Raw genomic sequence first — 20,163 nt, forward strand, 5'->3', positions numbered from 1 at the left:
GCAGGGATACCTCTTCTCCCATGACAGCCCCATTCTAAAACTGGCAAACTAGAGGCAGCTGAGTGTCCTGTGTGGATTAGGAGTCAGACCCTGGGTTTGGGGCGTCATATCTGGTGGTGTTGTCCCTACCCTCCCAGGAGCCAGGAGCTCAGGCTGATTGACTGATTGATGGCTGAGGTGCAGGACGGCGTTGTCGAGGGAAGAGCATGGATCAGAAGGAATCAGAGTGCCACCGCAGAGGGGCAAACCCATGGCCGTGGCAGGGAGGGAGCCAGCAGTTCACAGCTGTGTTTTGTTTGGCCAACACAGGTTTTTGGGGTTGCTTTTGGCCTTTTGTTTTGTTTTCGTTGAATGTGATGGCCCTGGGCAGGGCGTGTTTTCTCCAGTTAGCCGCAGGCCCCACCATTCCTCATTAATTGCACCCAGCCCCGTCTCCTGCAGCCTTGGCCTGTGCAACCCCCTGTCTGCAGGGTCAACGGAGCAGAATCAGGCTTTCTGTCACCATGCCATCTCCATTAGGATTTCTCCCATTCCTAATTGATCCTTTCTGGAGCACACTTGGGAAAAATAATCTTTAAATTCAGTGAAAGTGATTTCACTCCCAATTTCCAAGCTATCTTTATTAGTCATTCCTGATAAGGGGGAAAATATATATATTTGTATGTATGTATAGATACATACATACATACCTATACAAACACACACATATATACATACACACATATGTGTATGATAGAATTTAAGTGAAGTAGTATTTTCTGAAAATGCCCGTGCTACTAATTCTTTGTAAAATTTGACTACTCGGTCTTAATTGGTTTCTTATCCTTTTACGTCCATTTAGTTTTGTAGCCTCTAATAGATTCTGATATCATTTTGAGGCTACCTGAATTAATTTCAGAGCTCCCAAGTAGCTCAGTACTTTCAAATCTGACTTTGTTTTAGATGCAGTAAAAGCAAAATGAAAAGGCAGGAAACATAAGAAGTTCATGAATCACACAGAACTGCTGGCTTTAGTAAGCTCATTTTGCCAGTCTGTGACAGAAGGCACCAACATCATTCTAACTGAGGAATGTTAAATTGCACACCTCAAGTCCAGCATATCAAGGAAGGGTTTTCTATTATTATTACTTTTTAGAAATGACATCAAAAGAATCTCAAACTCTTTATGCTTGCAAAGGAAAGCCGACCAACTTGTCCCTCAGTTGTCTCTGCTCTTCTCCAGGCTGTAGGTTCTGGAGATTTTCCAGCAGCCCCGCTGCATTTAATAAGCAAATTCAGAAACTCTGGGCAGACCTCCAAAATATGAGGTTTTGCTTAAGTTCCCTTTATTTGTTGGTTTGTTTCAACTTCTAAAAAATCTGGCTGGGAAATTGGTACAATATATTTCAGTTACAGCAGTGAGATGTAAGTGATAATATTTGAAGAGATATAATTTTGAGACTTTCTGATAACACAGCTATCAGAAATATATTTAATCTTAGCTGACTATCAAAGAATGCTAAAATAGAGTAGGGAAATTTATTTATTTTAATGGTAGATAATTTTTAATGTATAGGGTTTCATCCATATAAAGATCCATATTAAAAAATTAAAGGCTTGCTTTATATGATTTTATAACTTAAAAATGTTAATCTGCATGGGCAGCAAAGGCTGTTATTTGCAAAGTTTCCATTACTTTTAGAAAGTTTTTAGTTAAAATTTTGGCAGAAAGTGGATCTATAGCTTTACCATTAACTTCCTGGTTGTTACCCTACTGCTTCATGGTTGTTTTATTATACTTGTAAAACAAGATTTTAATTTCAAGAAAGGAAAACCTATGTGTTACATAACGGATGGCATTAACTCTTTATGTGAAAGTCTGATTTTTAAAACCACAGCTATTACTTCAGCAGCCTCAGGAATTTGTATCATTGCTGTTAGGGGGTGATTTTCTCCCCCTACAAAAATAGATTTAAATAAACTTCAAATCAAAAGCCTCAACAATGAAACTCAAGGAGATTATTAACATAATAGCAGAAGTTAATTTGCAAGATAATTCATATCTTTATTTAGGAGAGCAGGGTTTATTTGGAAACAGTATGCCTGGCTTCCAGGGTCCCATGCAATATTCAGAAACTGTCCTTTGCCATTCTAAAGTGCTGATGACCAGAGGAAATTATTTATTCCAGTTATGAAAAATTAGCAAATATGTAATTAGGAAATGAAAGTAAAAGCAGTTCCAAAACTCAGGATATTAATATCACAAGATGAATTTTCCTTAGGTCTTCATCTCCTAAAAATCCTCTAGGTGATCTTATTTTTCAGAGTTAAAGCATAAACATGACCGTTGGGTTAGCCATCGTGAAAAGCAAACATGTAAGCAGGTTGTCAGAGGAGACACCTTTAACTAAAACTCTGCCTGACATCTCCTCCTCTTCCCTTATACCCTTTCTCCATAAAGTACCTTGATCTGGGCCCTGGAAAGAGCAGGACATGGGGCACTTGACATGCGTGAAGTCCTGTATCCCTAAGTCTTGTTTTGGGAAAGGGGGAAGAGAGTGCTGGAAACTGAACCCAGGGCCTTGCGAGAACCAGGTACTACCACTGAGCCCCATTCCTGGCCCCCATATAATCCTTCTAAGTGAACTTCATTTTGTTTCAATATAAAACCTAGCCGCAATGTAAAAGGAAAGAAGAAATCATAATCCTTAATTTTCTACCTCACCAAAGACAAAAGTGATCATGGTGTTAGTCTCTAAAAGTTTCAAATCTTGTCTTGAGTGTAGAGCCCTTATTGGTGTCACCTCACAAACCAGGACACAGACCCAGTCAGTGCAAGGTCACATGACAGAGCCTCCATGGTCAGGTGGTCCTGGAGCAAAGAATGCAGAAAGTGTCTGTGGTATGCAGCATCCTTCCCTTGGTAGAAGGCCAGTTTCTGAGAATATCTGATATTTGAACTTGAATATAAAGATGTTGCTTTCTAATGCCAGCCAGATTATGTGGGCGTTGGTTCTTCCAGTTGTGAAAAATAAAAATATGTTTTCCTGCCTCTGAGGCATTGGCAAGTTAACATTCATAGAGCACTTGATGACCAGCCACGTAGTGTTATGGTTAAGAAACAGGCAATGAAAACAGACAGACCTCAGTCTACAGTATCCTACTCCATTTATTTATTATACTGCTGGTCCAGTTTTCTCATCCACAGAATGAAAATAACATAATGGTTATATCCTAATGTCGGTGTCAAAATTAAGTGAGCAAAGTAATAATGCATACCTGGTACATAAAAATTTTTCTTCTTTTGTGTAGGTATATGTGGAAGTGTTTACTGGTAGGTAACTACCATATTTATTCATTAATTTCAAATAATTGGGATTTTGTATCCAACCTTGTAATCAGTATGTGAGCTTAAAATATTCAAGGCCATTTATCAGCTAAGATGCTAAAGCTGTTTTCATCCTGGCAATTTATATGTCTGTATTCCTTAACACAGTTCCAAAGGATGGCCTCAAAAGCCAGGCTGCATTTGAAGAAATGAGGGCAAATTACATCAAAGAACTGAGGAAGATGGTAACCAAGTGTCCCAACAACTCTGGGCAGAGCTGGCAGAGGTTCTACCAACTGACCAAACTTCTAGACTCCATGCATGACGTAAGTACAGCCCTCAGTTTCTCTTCAGTGAAGGACACACACATACACACACACGCGCGCGCGGTACAAATCTAGACAGCTGAGTGTTCAGGGCTTTCAGATGAATGAGGGTAAAGTGTTCAGAGAGAGGCAGCAAGAGTTAAAATCTGGTTAAGGAAATTTTTCTTTGCATAATCTTTGGAAGAAGCCCCATTTATAACAAAGGATATGGCTCTGTGCCCTGGACCAGGGAAGGTCCTCAGATCTGCTACAGGTGTCAGATTGAGTTTCACATTTTTTGCTTGCAATTTAGGAAATGTTTGGTTAACAAAAATGTTTGCCTTACGTTGCATAAATAGTGTCCATCTTCTTCTATAACTGTTAATCTAATAACCCAATCTTCCAAAAACATTATTAATGGTACGGGGCCAGTGTGGATCCTCTCAATCTTTGCCAAATTTTGAATCCTATATTCATTATTCTTCCTTGTATATAAATACAGAAAATAGATGATGAGGTCGTTTCGGATTTAATCAATTAAAGATGTAGTTGGGGTGTGTGTTAGCACTTTCTATAGAATATTGGTTTGGATAACTTGCTTTGTGTGGCGTTGAAAAATATGCTTTTGTTTCACTTTACAAGCAGCTTTTCTAACTCTGGCTTAAAGAACGTTGGTATGCAGTCATGCTAAAATAGTTCTGCATATTTGTAAAATTTCCATACTTTCTTTTAGAAAAATTATTGTCCATATTCGGCCTATATGATTTGAAAAGAAATTTTTTCAAATATTTTCTATGAAGGAAAACTTGGTGACCAAAACTCTTCTAGTGCTTCTATAGAAATAATGGTTTGTTCTTTAGAAGTGAGTTTGTGTCAGTAGAATGTCACCTCTCTGTGATGCTAAAGGTATAGAGTTCATTGGAAAGGAATGTCACTTCCAGGTGTTTTACCCTGAGACTCTCGCATATCATGTACGTTTGCCTGCTCTGAATTTCTCATAGGGCGAGTTGTCTCCAGGGTGAATTCAGTGATCAGTACTTTTACTACTAAAAAGGGCTTTACAGAGTGTAGTTTAGTACAGAAAATCTTGGAAATCAGAGATGATGGTAGGTGAGGCTTTGGGGAGCGCGGCCAACGACGTTCTCCATGACTCACACCCAAGGCACAGGGCACCGTGGCCACGTCTTCTCACGCATTCGGTGTTGAACAGAGCTACACATCACAGCCGATGCATTGTCTTTCGTTGTGATTTTTCAAGATGTTTCTTAGGAGAGATTCAAATGGGGCTCTGTGGGTCTTTCTTTATGCATTCTCTTATTTGGCTGGCACACGTGCAATATCCACATTAACATATAACCATCCTCACAACATACGATGGTAAAGCGATTTGCAAGTATGAGGCCTGCAACAGAAGTTAAAACTTGTTTCTTCCACACCTTTCTGAATCAGTGTGCCTTGAGCAGGATGGCACAGTGTCGGCAGTGAGAGGCCACCCACGGTGGTCCATGCGAAACCTCTTCTGCTACTTGGTTTTTAGCACCAGCGCAATGCTTGATGCAAGTTAGGAACCCAGTGAAGAGTTGTCAAATGGCTGTGTCAGAAATGTTGATTTACTGTAAAATTTCCCATGGCAAATTAGTATCTTTTTGGTTTATAAAAATAGAAGTATAGTTGATATACAAGAACCTGAATAAATTTAGAGCACACCACTTGGTAAGATTGGACATATGTGTAGAACCATGAAATGGTCACCACTATCCAGATAGTGAGCATATCCATCACCCCAAAAGTTTTCTCCTTCCTTGGTTTAGGCCCTCCTCATGCCTCCTGCTCCCAATTCCTTCCTACATTGCTTTCTAACATAGATTAGTTTACGTTTCCTAGTGTTTCATATAAATGGTACCGTGGAAGGGCCTTTTATCTTTTCCTGCTCGTCTTTCGCTGGGCATAATTCATCCATGCAACTATAAACCTCAGTAGTCCAGGGAAGTTTCTGGTTTGGGATTTTTGTTGGTGGTGGTTTTGCTAAGTGTTATCCTGTGGTGTGTGTATCCTACAATCCTTTTTTTAACTACATGGACATATACCTTTATTTCATTCATTTATTTTTTTTAATGTGGTATGGCGGATGGAACCCAGTGCCTCACACATGCTGGGCAAGCGCTCCACCACTGAGCCACAGCCCCAGCCTCAGTTCACTTGTTCAGTCACCTGTGGATGGACATCTCAGTTGTTTCTAGCTTGAGGCCCTCACAGATAAATCTGTGATGAACATTTATGTACAAGTCTTTGCCCAGACACAGACTCTCCCTTTTCTTAGGGGAACATCAAACAGTGGAATGCCTGGTTAGTATCGTGGGTACATATCCATTTTTAAAGAAAAGGCCGGGATGTTTTCCAAAGACAGCTCACACCCTGGCTTACACTTAGTGTGGCGAGTCCTTTAGTTGTGACCACTCCAGCAGAGTGCGGGGCTGTCTCCTTGTGGCTTTTACTTTGCATTTCTGACTTTTCATATTCTCATTTACCATCTTTATGTCTTCTTTGGTGAAGTGTCTGTTCCACTCTTTGGCTTATTAAAAAAAAAAAAAAATGACCTGAATTGACCTGAAGACCTCCCCGTCTCTCAGAATTTCCACTACCTCCTGTTTGTGCCACAGGCTGGGGACCAAGCCCTTACCACAGGGGCCTTTGGCAGTGGGAGACCCAACTGTAGCAACAAAGTGAATTTGATCGTTGCTTACTTTTATGGGTTGTGTTTTCAATGCTGTATCTCATGAGTCCTGATGTAAGCCATTGTCGCAGAGCTTTCCTCCCATGTGTTCCTCTAGCATCTTTGTCACTGATACCCAGTGTCTTAGAAACCATGCTGTCATGTTTCTCTCTGTTTTACCTGAGCATTCCACTTTGATTGGGAGGAGATCAGACATTTTGAAATTATTTGAATTCTTCACTTTTATTTTAAACTAGTAAAAAAATATTTGATCTTAAATGTAACCTAACAGAAGCCTCTTGCATACTCTCTATTTCTATTCCAGAGAGAACACTGAAAAATGCATGGTAAGCCCAGAGGGGCCTTTCTAGTGTTCACACTTACTCAGTCTTGAGACTGCCTGCAGCTTTCTCATTAGAGTCAATTAGTGAATCAACGTTTGTGCCATCTTCTTCAAAGAAGCCAAGGGCCACACCACTCACTGACTGTGATCTTAGAGCCTAGTTCTGGCCACCTAATGGGAAAGAGAGCATTCGTTTCTAAGGGTTACATAAATAAGAGCCATCCGAATGCAGATCACAGTTCTGCTTAAAGAGCGTGTGTGCCGTGGGCATGATGGTGCACACCTGCAGTTCCTTCAGCTCAGGAGGCTGAGGCAGGAAGGTCGCGAGTTCAAAGCCAGCCTCAGCAACTTAGCGAGGCCCTAAGAAACTTAGTGAGACCCTGTCCTAAAATAAAAACTAAAAAGGGCTGGGGAAAAACAAACAAATAACCAAAAAAAGCAAACAAATAACAACAACAAAAAAAAAAAAGACAGAAAAAAAAAAAAAAGAGCTCATGGTATGCTGGCGTCCAGGACACAGGTGTACAGCTGTCAGGCCCCCGCAGATTTCTTCCACATGGTGCACATGTGTGTTGGCAGAACAGTGCCAAGGTGGGTGAAAGGAACATTCTCTGAAAGAACAGTTTGACAGTTCAGTGTTTCAATCGGCCAACAGCTTTCATGATTCATGAGCCCTGGGAACATCAGTCTTTCCCCTAGGAAAGCAGCTGTGTTCAACACTCCTGGGAGTGGATGTATTTTTGCTTTGTCAGTGTTTGGGTGTCAGGTGCAAAACATACAGACTCCTTATCTACTAGACAGAATTGATAATAGTCACTTTTAGCTATTACTAGGAATGGCAGTTAATTTCCTACAGGTGTAAGAAGTACATGTCTAATGAATTTATTACTATCTTCTGTTCATTCTTAAAGATCAAGATCTGTTATGGTCAGTGTATAGAAGAGTAACTACTAAAGATGATATTAATAACATCTCTTGAGGCAAACATTGTCCTTTTTCTATTAAACGGCATATGAATGCAGTTTTATTTTGGGATATACACTTGGCAAAAAAGTGCCTTATGCCTAGCAATATAGACAGTGCTACAGAGAATACAAAATAAGCAGATGACGCTGTTTCCCCCTCCCCCGCCCCCTTTAGTTTGGATTCCAGAGAGGCAGCTGGAGCATAGGGCAAAGCAGAAGGTTTCAGGTGCCCAGACTGGTCACCTGGGTGGTTGGGCCCCTGAGAGCACATGGGCTCTTGTGCATTCATTCCTCTGTTGATGAGCCCTGACCCTGTTCTGAAGGTGCAGCTGTGAATGGAATCCTGTCCTTAGGGACCTCACTTGTCAGGTAGAGAAGGATGTCCATCCCGTTGACAAACATATGTGTGTCTGAACTGTGAGGCCAAGTGGGCAGGGGAGACCTAAGGCAGGGCAGCCAGACAGCGGCCAGAAGCCACAGGGCAGCACACTAAGAGCTCAATAGCACACCACGAGCGGCGAGCTCTTGGGCATTCGTTCTAGGTCGACCAAGCCTTGCATTGAGGGTGTGGCAGCCAGCTGCGCTGGGCAGGGGCTTGGAAGACTTCCTGGGGTGTCAGAGAACTCATTTGTAGGAGAAGACACAGAACTGGAAGAATGGGTTCTCGGGGTTCCCGGGTGCTGGTGGCAGCTGGAACGTCCTAGACTCTCAGGTGTAGTGCTCCCAAGACCACCTAGTGATGGGGGGTGCAGTGGCGGCTCATTTGTAGGCTGCGTCTCAAGGATCAGGAAACCAGCATCTAGGAAACATTGGAAACAGTGCACTGCCCCAAGGCCCCCAGACTCTCCACCCCAGCATCATCTGGCATGCATCCTTTTTGTGAGCTGCAGCATTGCATCTTGAAGGCTTCGCATTAAAATGTCCTAGTGTTTAGCAGTTCCCCAAACAAACTCTTAGGCCCTCCTCAGCTGAAGCCGAGCTGGCTTTGGGTTGAAGGCTTTTGTGTGTACATATGATCATGAACCTTTGGCTGGGCAGGCAGCGGTGTGTCACTCAGTGCTGTTCCCCGCACGACAGGAGGGAACACTGAGTATTTTCAGACCGCATCACTCTGTCTGTGGCTCCATGGGGGACCTGGACAGCTGGGTGGTGCTTCTTTAGCCAGGCCCTGGGAGCCAGGGCTTCCCTCCTCCATGGCAGGTGGTGTGAGGAGCAGAAATCAGAAGTCTAGGGATGCAGTCAACCCCACTGGTGCCTGCTGGGGAGACTTCCTTCTTTAGGTGGAAAGGGTGTTAAGTGTCAGTGACATGATAACCAACAAAAGAGATCCCGCTGCGAGCAGTGAGACTATTAGCACATTATATTTTAAGATTCTCCTTGCTCATTTAATTAGCGGGTGCTTTTGCATCCAGGCTGTGGGTACTGGCGATTTCCTCCATGATTCCACCATAGGTGGTTTTGAGAGAAACACACAAACCTATTTTAAGCATTTCTTACCCCGTTCCAAGGAATGCGAACCACAAGTTTGGCTCGTTCCACCATTTATTTGGGCAGCCACTCACATCCACGTTGGGTTTGTCTTAGTCCTGCTCATCAGTTTCTCTTCGGGAAAACCTTCTGAGGCCAAAATAGGAACCCACCTCAGAAGTGTGACCACAACAGACAGAGAGCGGCCTGCAGCGCTGTGTCACCATTTCTCTCAGTAAACATGGGCACATGACCTCTGTTTTTTTGAGACTACAGTTTCTTCAGCTGTAAAATGGGAATAATGCCCATCTGATAGGTCATTTTGAGAAGTGAATGAAATATCTGAGACATCTGTCATGCAGCAGGCACTGAGCAAACGTTCACCTTCTCTTCCTGTTCCTCAGGTGACAATGAAATGAGATTGATTCTGTGTTTGTGACAAAGTGCCCATGCTGTCAGGACCACACAGTCATGCCTGTGTGTGAGACAGATCGAGATTCAATGCCACATTCTCTCTCACTGAGCTAAGCAACTATTTAATACAGTCATTAGCAGCATTCTACCGCCTTCTCCTTGACGAGACCATGACTAAGAAAGATTCTAAATAAAGGAAGAGTTGTTTATTCCAGAGTCAGCTAAGTGAGCACAGCCTTATCATCTCCCAGGGCACCAGGGGAGAGGGGAGGACACAAACTTCTCCAAGCAACCACTCTTCTTGAAATCTCTGCAGGTAAAGATTTCTAATTCAATGCATCATTGACAGGCAAGCTCTAACTCTTTGTGTATTTGGTGAAACCAGTGGAATAATTATTAGCAATGTATACTATCTCTTTTTTGGTTTCCCTAGCAAAGTAAAAGCTGTCATGTTCACATCTAAATTTCTGATTTTAAGGGGATGGTGTAAGTCAACATGCATTGCCCTGGGCCAGTTGTGCCAACAAATGATTATTTTCATTTAAAACACATTTATGTTTGTATAGCTCTTTTTAAAAATGCCTCAGATATATTTAAAATTAAAAATTGGGGGAAATGGGAAACCATAGGTCAGAACTTTCTGTTGTTGCAGTGTGATAGATAAATATGGAGTGGATGCCCCTTGGTGCAGTGAGAACCTTCTGGGCAACCCAAGGACTAAGGTATGTTGTGTGCTGGGAGCTGGATCTGGAGGCCTAACTGGAAGGTGTCATCCCCCAGAGAGAGATGACGTGTTCCTCACAAGTTAATGAGCTATGGGAACCATCAGTCAGTGGACTTGGTGGGCCTAAGTTCCCCTAGGGTTGCAGTTGGTTCATTTTGTGGTAGACAACAGAACAGCTGGATGACTGTTCTTCCTTAACTGTGAAGTCTTCTAATACCTAGGAAACTACATAAGATATATATATATATTTTTTAGTACCAGTTGGTTCATGCTCCTTTCTCACTGACCTGTTCTGAACAGTCTCTAAGGGAAGGGCTGCCACAGGGCTCTGCTTCTCAGAGTGAGGCCGATGCCTCTGGGACCCTGAGTCACTGACAAGGAAGAGTCATGTACAGTAGCAACAGTCGTGCCAGCACTGTACTGGTGGTCAGGATGCAATGTCAAAAGGGGTTTGGTCTGTGCCTCACCGAGCATGTAGCCTGATGGGCAGTATAGACAGGAAGCTGGAATTTATTAAAGCCTGGTGTGAAAGGTGCTGACCTGGGCTATCAGGATCACAGTGGACTATCTGGAAAGGGGAGTAGCTGGGTAGAGAAGGTACAAGGCACTTAGTGGGGAAATGACAGCTGGCTTAGACCCAAAGGTCAAGTCAGGGTTTGCCAGACAGAGGGAAGCTACTCCAGACCAAGGGAGTTTACGTCCTAAGGGAGAGGGATGCACAGTGATTTTGAGAAATGGAGAATTTCATTGTATCTCAGAGCCTCATGGTAGAAATGGAGATGAAGAGGAGAAAAAGGAAGAAAGGGTCAGGAACCAAGTCAGGGAAGCTACTGAGGGACTTTAAGCAGATCTATGGAGAATCTAGAGCTATCCTCTCCAATGTGATCGCCACTGTTTACTTTCAAATTAATTAAAAATAAGTAAAACTTTAAATGGAGTCACCCAGTCTCACTAACCACATTTCAAATGCTCAGAAGCCACATGTAGCTAGTGGCCACCCTATTGGACACACATAGGGTTGTGCCAGACCCTGCTGTGCTAAAGAATCTGTCAGCAGAGAACAAGAAGAAATAAAATAACCCATTTGGAAGCTGGTGAGCAGGTCAGAGAGGGTAGGCTGAGCAAGGTGGGCGGACAGAGAGAGATTCAGGTGGTGGAATGAATGATTCCTAGATGAATAAAATGTGGAGGTAGAGAGAAGAGGGAGAAGGTTCAAGATGGCACCCCAGGATTCAGAAGAAGACATCTAATGTTACGGTTTGGATATGAAGTGTCCCCAAAGACTCCTGTGTCGAAGGCTGGGTCCCAGCGCGGCAACATTCAGTGGTGGGACTTCTGGGAGGTGACTGGATCATGAGGGCTCTGATATATTCCGTGGATCAATCCATTAATGGATTCATAGCTGAATGGACTTTTGGGAGGTGGTAGAAGCTATAGGAGGTGGGGCCTAGTTGAAGGGATGGGTCCTTGGGACCACGCCTTTGTGGACTGTATCTTGTGCCCAGCTCCTTTTCTCTCCCTCCCTCCCTCCCTCTCTGCTTTCTGGCTGCCATGAGCTGTGCAGCTTCACTCTGTCACACCTTCCCACCATGACATTCTGCCTCAGCTCAGGCCCAAGGCAACAAAGCCAGCCGAGCATTCACCGAAACCCTACGACCATGAGCCCAGACCAATCTTTCCTCCTCTGGGTTGTTTTCCCAGGTGTTTGTCACAGTGATGAACAGCTGACCAGTCCTCCTGGGCAGGGTGGAACCTGCACTCGGGAGGGAACACGGGGTGAATAAATTTGTGAGGGGAGGTGATGAGCTTGTTTTGGATAGATGGATTTGAGATGCCTTTAGGACACCTCAGGGAAAATGGGTGAACACAGAGCTCTGCGCATGAAGATGGGGACGACAACCTGCTGAGGGTGGCACCACAAGGGTGTCTCTGAAACCTGGGGGTGGGCAGGACTACCTGGGCACTAGTGCAGAGCAAGAAGATGGTCTGTAGTGGAACCCACAGAAAATACAGTTAGAAGGCCCCCAAACAAGAGGTGCCTACAAAGAGTCCAAGAGCTGTGGCTAAAGTGAGGCGGCACAAAGAGGGACCTTGGAGACAAACCAGAAAGAGTGTCCACATTGCACCAGAGAGGGCCTAGAGGGGCGGGGCTGCAGGAAGTTCCATTACCACAGTCTGAAAAGCTGTTCAGTAGCCAGAGCAACGAGGAGAGGGTTGAGGGCCGTGAAGAACAGCAGATTGGGATGAGTTGTGTTCAAGCTCATGAGGTTTCCGGTACCTGTATCAGAAGCCACAAAACAAATAGGACAGTAGTTACTTTAAAAAGAATGTTAAAATCATTATCCTACAAAGCTTCTTAGTAGAACTGCATTAATAGAAAAAGAACAAAGAGTCTTTCTGATATATGATGGGACGTAGGTAAATGAGCATTTTGAACATGTTGAGAGAACATGGAAAGATTTTTGAGTTTATATGTTGAAGTAAGCAAAAAACATTACAACAGCTTAGCAGAACTTACCTGCAGATTACCCTCACACCATATATCCATAGGCCCCATGTGAGTAAAATTGAACTAGTGGAAGCTCTGTCGTGTACTGTGGGTTTATCTGTGTGTACCTGTGATTTCCACTTACAGTCATAGACTTCATCTCTTTTGGTCTTTCCTGCTTGGTAATGGTTTTCTATAATTGACTTAACATGAAATATGGGTCCTTTCCTTGCTCTCTGGTTAAAGGTTAATTTAAAACATATAAATATTTTCAGGGGCTAATTTTTTGAATGATATTGCTTGCCAAGGTCCACAGTCAAGCAGCATTCCAAGATGCAGTTGTACTAGATTTTAGAGAAACCAGGGGATGCAATCCTTCAATACAGGACATCTATCCTTCTTTATTATTGTATTTTTTTAATATCCATCTTGAGTAACCAATCTCAAAAATTCTTCATCATGCAAAACTAAAGCACTATGTCCATTAAACACAAACTATTCTGTACCCACCCACCCCACCTCTGGCACCCACTCTTCTATCTTCCACCTCTGCTGCTCTAGGTACCTCATATAAATGGAATCATTTTTGTATGTCTGGCTTATTTCATTTAGTATCATACCCTCCAGGTTCACCCACGTTGAAGCATGTGTAACAATTCCCTTCTTTTTAAAAACGGAACACTACTCCTCTGCACGTGTATGCCACGTTCTGTCCATGCACTCATCTGGCTAGGGGCACTGGAGTGGCTTCTTCTTGGCTCTTGTGAATAATGCTGCATGAACACGGGGTATAAAATTCATCCTTGAGACATTGCTTTCAGTTCTTGTGGGTATATTCTCAGAAATGGGATTGCTAGATCATATGATAGTTGGATACTTAATTTTTTGAGGAATGACCAAACTGTTTACCACAGTCCTGCACTGTTTCTTGTTGCTGCCATGGGTGTGGACTCCAATTCTTGACACCCTCGCAGATATTCATTGTTTTCTGTTTTTTACTTAGTTTGGTTTTGATGGTAACCATCTATGGTAAGGTGAAATCGCATAGTTTTCAATTTGAATTTCCCTAATGATTAGTGATATTGACCATCTTTTGTGTGTTTACTGACTATTTGTATATCTTCAGAGAAATGTGTTTCACATTCACATCTGTGGCCCACTTTTCTTTTCTGGTACTGGGGATTGAACCCAGGGTCACTTAATCACTGAGCCATATTCCCAGCTTTTAAAAAAATTCTTATTATGGGATGGGGCCTCACTAAATTGCTGAGGCTGTCTTTGAACTTTCAATCCTCCTGCCTCAGTGTCCCAAGCCTCTGGGACTACAGGCATGGGCCACTGCACCTGGCTGTGACTCACTTTTTAATCGGTTTTTGTTTGTTTTACTTTTGACTTGTTGGAGCTCTTTATCCATCATCAGATATACAATTTTCAACTATTTTCTTGCATTCCTTATTTTTTGACTCTTTCTTCTCTTACACACTTATAATGACAACGTTCAGTGACTTGCTTCTTTTAATCCTTAACTTGCAAAATTCAAAGTTGTTTTTGATGCAATATATTTAAAGAGAGGGGGTAAAATATTTTTTTTCTGGAAGTTAACTGCTCCTTTTGCTTCATTATTGATTGACATCACATAGGCTGCATCCCTACAGGACATGTGCCACTGTCACAGGAATGTGTTACAAAAAGAGAATAACTATCTGTAGGAAGGCTGGGGGGAAACCAGAGCCCTTGTTCTGGGGGGGAATCATGCATCCCATTCCCACAGGACTGTATGAGATTTGTGCTGTCACAGGGCGATCTTTCTGGAAAAAACAAAATTTCAGGTAGAAAAAAACCACAGAGGGCCGTGCTTCTAGAGGATCACATCTAAATCAAACCTGACACCCAGGAATCTCTTGCTAATCTCAAATATACCTAGGGGAGATTTTGGGAAACTGTCTCATTCTTTAACACCTGTGTCAATAAATCCCCCCTTCTTATGCAGCCTAAATCCTCCTCCTCACAGCATAATAATCACTGTGTAATACCTGGGCTTTACTTAGTGCCTTCTTTCTTAAGTCTTGTCATTAAATCCTTCTAATGTCTCCAAGAGGTGAGGATGAGTAAATATTACTATTTAAATTTAATCATCCCCTGTCTTAATTCCTCTCTCTATAAGAAGAGAATAATGGTAATATTTACTTAGGTTTTTTGTGTTTTTTTTACCCATTTATAGAGAAAAGAATTAAGATGGAGTGGTAAAGTGTGTTTTCCCAAGTTCATACAGGAGGCAGCTGCAGAAGGCAGGGGTTCAGGAGGGGGCAGCACTGAGGGGGATGCCACCTGTGAGTGGCAGGACCAGCCCTGAACCTGACTAGCTCTGTTTCCCCAGAAGGTCAGCTGTCACTCTGGCTCTCTCCATAAAGTGGGCATCCTCAGGGCTAGCGTTATAGGGCCCTGTGCTGCCCCAGGGGGTTCCCCAACACAGAGAGGCCCCACTGTTTGGCTGTTGCCATCTTGAAATTCTCAATACGCGTTGAACAAGGGGGCCCCATGTTTTCATTCTGTACCAGGCTCACAAATTACACAGCCTGCCCTGAGCATGATATGAAATCTCCAAAGATCATGTTAATCAGAGGCTAGTTGGCAGGTGAAGAGCAACTTGCACTGTGTGAGCAGTGTACTGGTGTGCCCAGGGAGGAAGGCACAGGGCTATGAAAGGCACAGGGTCAAGAGGATGTGATTATCACTGCCATCTCGGACTACACGAGTTGACTTTAAATGGCTCAGATTTAAAAGGACAGGAAGATGCCAGCTGGCAAGTGAAGTTTGTCAAAGTCGAGGTTATAGGGGCTAGAAAGTGTGTGGTTAAATTATACACGTCAGTCCTCATGATTCTCACAGTCCATGTTTACCAATTCTCCCACAGGATAAAACTTGTGACCCTAAAATCAGTGCTAAGGGCCCTTTTCCAGTTACTCACAGACCTGTATAGAGCAGCAGGACATGTCCCCCCGCTCCATGCACCTTTTCTATTTTCTGTCATACTATTGTGCAGCTGGGGGTTTTGTTGGGGATTTTTCTTGTTAATTTAGCTTCCATTCCCTGTCTGGAGTTCCTGAGCATAAGAAAGCTATGACATGGCTTATGAAGAAGATGTACATGAGAGCAGCTTTGTTCGGGCAGGAGTTACAGTGCAGTAGGCCAGGAGTCCAGCCTTTCAGTCAGTAGTGCACGTTTAGTGAGGTGTCTTTAAAGAGAGGCAGGCAAGAACGTGACCATGTGTTGATTATATGATGAAAATACTCTGAACAGACATTTGAGGGAATCTAGCCTCATCTTCCTCTGAGTAGTATTCACTAACTCAGTGTTAGAAGTGACTTTATGGGACATAACTTCGGAGAATATTGAGACTCAACAGTGACTACACGTAAGGACTATCCTGAAGGACAACCAAATGAAACACGGGAGGGAGCCTCTCTATTCAAATTGTAGACTCTGGAACCTTTAATCTGGATAATGTCTTCTTGTCTTGCTCAGTGCCCTTGGGGGGAATTTTTAAAAAACATTTCCTAAAGACTAGAAGCATACAGAATAATTGGAATGCTATGTCCAGCGACTACCATATTCCTTAATTCAGAGACCCACCCCCAACATTTTAGTGTTTCTGAAAACAGGAGGCATCTTAAACTTGACTTACAGGTTTTCAAATAAATAAAACCTGTTCTCTTAAATCTCTTATGAAATCTCCAAGGTGACTTCCAGTCCAGGGGTCAGCAGACTTTCTCTGTAATGGGCCAGATAGTGAATATTTTAGGTTTTCTGGGCCACATGCTTTTTCTTACTGCTATCTGGCTATCCCATTGGAACATAAAAGTAGTAATGTAAATGAAGTGTGGCCAAACTTCAACATGTCACAGAGTATTGTTCTTTTTTCCCCCAAAACTTTTACAAGTACAAAAATGCAAAAACATTAGGCCAGATTTGGCCTGCCTGGCATAGGTAACCAACCTCTGATTGGTATCACGGAGTCAAGGAAATAAAATAGGCCACCTTGGTCTCAGGCGTTCCTACTTAAGGATGACCCTGGCCCACGGAGCCTGCTCCTTATTGCTTCATGTTCCCTGCTCCTTTTTTTTTTTTTTTTTTTCAGTATGAAATAAGGATTTGACTACTTAATCCCAGACTTAACCTAATATTAAAATTGTAGCATATAAACATGAGTTGGTTTAGACTTTTAGTTTGTTGGTGTAGTGTACATTTGCAGGAAAGATCTAGGAAATATTGAAAACAAAATTAGGAAAAGTTCATACTTCTATATACAGTAACATGCCAATGCATTTCAAACATAACCCTTTCATTAGGTCTCCTTTGTTCAGCAATGTTCTAATTACCCCTTTATCTTTAAGCTCTACTTTCTTCTTTTCCATTGTGTCATTTTTCTTTGTGTTTCTCACACGTACAATAGACCTTATTCACAAGAAGGCGGAGCTGCGGTCTAGAATGAGGCTTATAGAGCAAGGAAACTTAAACAGGGTGGAAATTAAATAAATTTAAGCACACACAAAAAAAATTAGAAGGCAAATGAGCCCATCTTGCTTAGCACAGTGTTCAAACAACATATTTTTGAGGATATGAATGTTCCTCACTGACCAGAGGTCAGTGATTGCTGTTGTATTTATTATACAAGTGGTGATGAAGAACAAATTAAAACATAACTTAGATAATAGGCAGGTGCTAATGGATAGGGACCAGGGTGGAGTGTGTGAAATGCCCCTTCGTTTTTCATGAGCCACTGGGCAGCACCTACTTCCCATCCCAGCAGCCAGCTCATTCCTGGGCAGGCACTGGTCTGACCAGACTTCCTGACCTGTTCCAGCCTGGACCCTGGGTTAGAGATGCTTGCATCCTGGCCTGGGGCTCTGGCTTTGGCCACCCTCACAAGGGTCCTCTTACCTGGAATGAGTGAGTAGAACTCATGTCATCAGATGGCTGACCCTGGCCTGTCTGTTGCCACAGGGACAGACTTGAATACAGGTGCCCTCTGTCCACTGTGTGCTGGCCCTTGGCAAAGGAAAGCTCTCTCCAAATACGGAATCAACAAGCAACTCCCTTTCCAGGGCAGCTTTGCTGTGAATGAAACATCAGAGCCCCCAGAGTTCTCCCCCCAGGTCCCAGATGCTTCTCATGCCCAGCAGTTAGCACACTGAGCATGCTCACCGACAAACTTTGACCAGGAAATGGATGTTGGTGCCTCTCAGTCCAAACAGGACTCTCCTAGTCTCAGCCTATAAGAGGAACCCATCAGGAATCCTCGGCCTAGTGGCACCACGGGGCATGGGTTTCTGGAAGGAAATACACAAGTAACTGGAGGTATAAAACTTTGTTACGGTTAATTGAGTGTAGAAACAAATCAAATGCTATAAAGCTGGCAAGGGAGGAGCGATTGTTGCTATGTCCCATTCTGCTGAGATGTAACTACCAGAGAAGATCAGTGCCACCCGGCCACAGACACACCTGCCTACTGTACCTATGCAGGAGTCTTCCCTGCTTGCCTGCACGGGGAGGAGGCTGGCGTTGTTTTTTTTTTTTTTTTTTGTAGTTGAACACAATATCTTTATTTATTTATTTATTTATTTTTATGTGGTGCTGAAGATCGAACCTAGCGCCTTACACATGCTAGGCCAGCGCTCTACCACTGAGCCACAGCCACAGCCCCATGCTTTTTTTTTTTTTTTAAGTAGATTTTTAGTATGGTAGAACACGTATAGCTTGCAATTTACTGTCTTAGTTATTTTTAAAATATGTTTTTTAGTTGTCAGTGTAACTTTATTTTATATACATGTGGTGCTGAGAATCGAACCCAGTGCCTCACATATGCTAGGCAAGCACTGAGCCACAACCCAGCCCCATCTTAATCATTTCTAAGTATACAATTCAGTGGCATTACGTACATTGACACTATTGCACAATCATCACACCTACTGATTACTTGGAAAGTCTGTACCCCATAAACTCTCCACTCCCCCTTTATTCTGTCCTGGCAAATGCTCTTCTATTTTCTGTCTTTATTAATTGATTACTGTGCATGTCTCTTAGAAATGGAATCATACAATATTTGTCCTTTTATATCTGACTCATTTCACTTAGTGTTTTTAAGGCTCATCCATATTGTAAAATGTATCAGATTTCATTTATTTTTAAGGCTGAATAATATTCCTTTGGTTTTTTTTTTTTTCATTTACTTTCATTTGGCATTTGGTTGTTTGCAAGTTTGGGCTAGTGTGCTTAACACTGCTGTGGGTGCAGGCACACAAACATCTGTATGAAACATCTTTTCAAATCTTTCAATTCTTTTGGACATAGACCTGGCAGTAGAATGCTGACTTATATGATAATTCTAATTTTTTGAGACATTCTCACACTGTCTTCCATAGAACTGCACCCAAATTCCCAAAATGCACAGAGGCTCTAGTTTCTCTATATCCCTACAAAAAGTTATTTTCCTTTTTTATTTAATAGTATCCATCCTACCAGGTGCAAAGTGCTAATTGTGCTTTGGGTGATCATTTGCATTTCTCTAATGCCTAGTGATGTTAAACATCTTTTCTCACTGGCCATTTTTATATTTTACTTGGAGAAAGGGCTATGGAGGTCCTGGGCCCCTTTGTGGTTGTAGTTGCTTTAAAACTTCAAAGGTCCACCCCCCCCCCCCCGCCCCCGCGCTCATTTCAGGCAAAGTTCAGTCTGAATTAGTGGCCATTCTGGAGTCAGCAGAAATGAGGATGCTCTTGAAATCCCCTGGGGCCTAGTTCAGAGAGGTTGCTACCACTGGGCTCCGTCACCACTGAAGCCATTGTGTGACCGAAGAGCAGCACAGGCTCCATGTGTGGCAGGACAGAGACCCTCCCACAGGGCATTCTGGGAAGCTGTCACTTGTGGTGGGAGCAAGGAGGGAAGAGTGGCTCCTGGCCTGCCACAGGCGACGACTCAGTGGACAGAGTAAGGGAAAGGCAGAGGGGGGCCAGGGGCCTCGCTGTGGAGCAGGCCAAGTACCACCGCCCTCCAGTGGCTTTGCTGGACTCCTCTGCACCCTGACAGCTGCGGCCCCTTGACCTGCAAGAGTCGTGCTGGGCCTCTGCTAAACTCCTGTGATCCCAACTGATGTGTTTTGTACCGAACAAGGAGCACAAGTTGTTGATTTCTAACGATGCGGGGCACTTGTTGTTGATTATAATTGGGGTTCTTGCCGCTCCATCTAGCCTGGTACTTAGGCAACATGGGCAGGGGTCAATATTGAGGCCGCAGACCCGCCAGGCCACTTGTTCTGCAATGAAGGCATTGTGCTGAAGACAAATGGGGTAGAGCTTTTACCTCCCCACTGTGATTCCACTGTCTACCCTTCTTTGTGCCTCTGGTCACACTGAGCAGCCTCGGGGACTCCTAGCCCCT

General features: G+C 43.2%; 1 protein-coding gene across 5 annotated transcripts in view; it reads left to right on the plus strand.

Moving 5' to 3' along the window:
* Nucleotides 1–20,163, plus strand: part of Nr3c2 (nuclear receptor subfamily 3 group C member 2) — a 324,777-nt gene that overhangs the window by 292,268 nt on the left and 12,346 nt on the right. For all 5 annotated transcript variants that reach the window (XM_071614629.1, XM_071614630.1, XM_071614632.1 and 2 more), the window contains exon 8: nt 3,476–3,633. In XM_071614629.1, coding sequence (XP_071470730.1) covers nt 3,476–3,633 — 158 coding nt within the window. The remainder of the gene's footprint in view (nt 1–3,475; nt 3,634–20,163) is intronic.

The sequence above is a fragment of the Marmota flaviventris genome, chromosome 7, assembly GCF_047511675.1.
Source record: "Marmota flaviventris isolate mMarFla1 chromosome 7, mMarFla1.hap1, whole genome shotgun sequence".
In the NCBI taxonomy this organism is placed as follows: domain Eukaryota; kingdom Metazoa; phylum Chordata; class Mammalia; order Rodentia; family Sciuridae; genus Marmota; species Marmota flaviventris.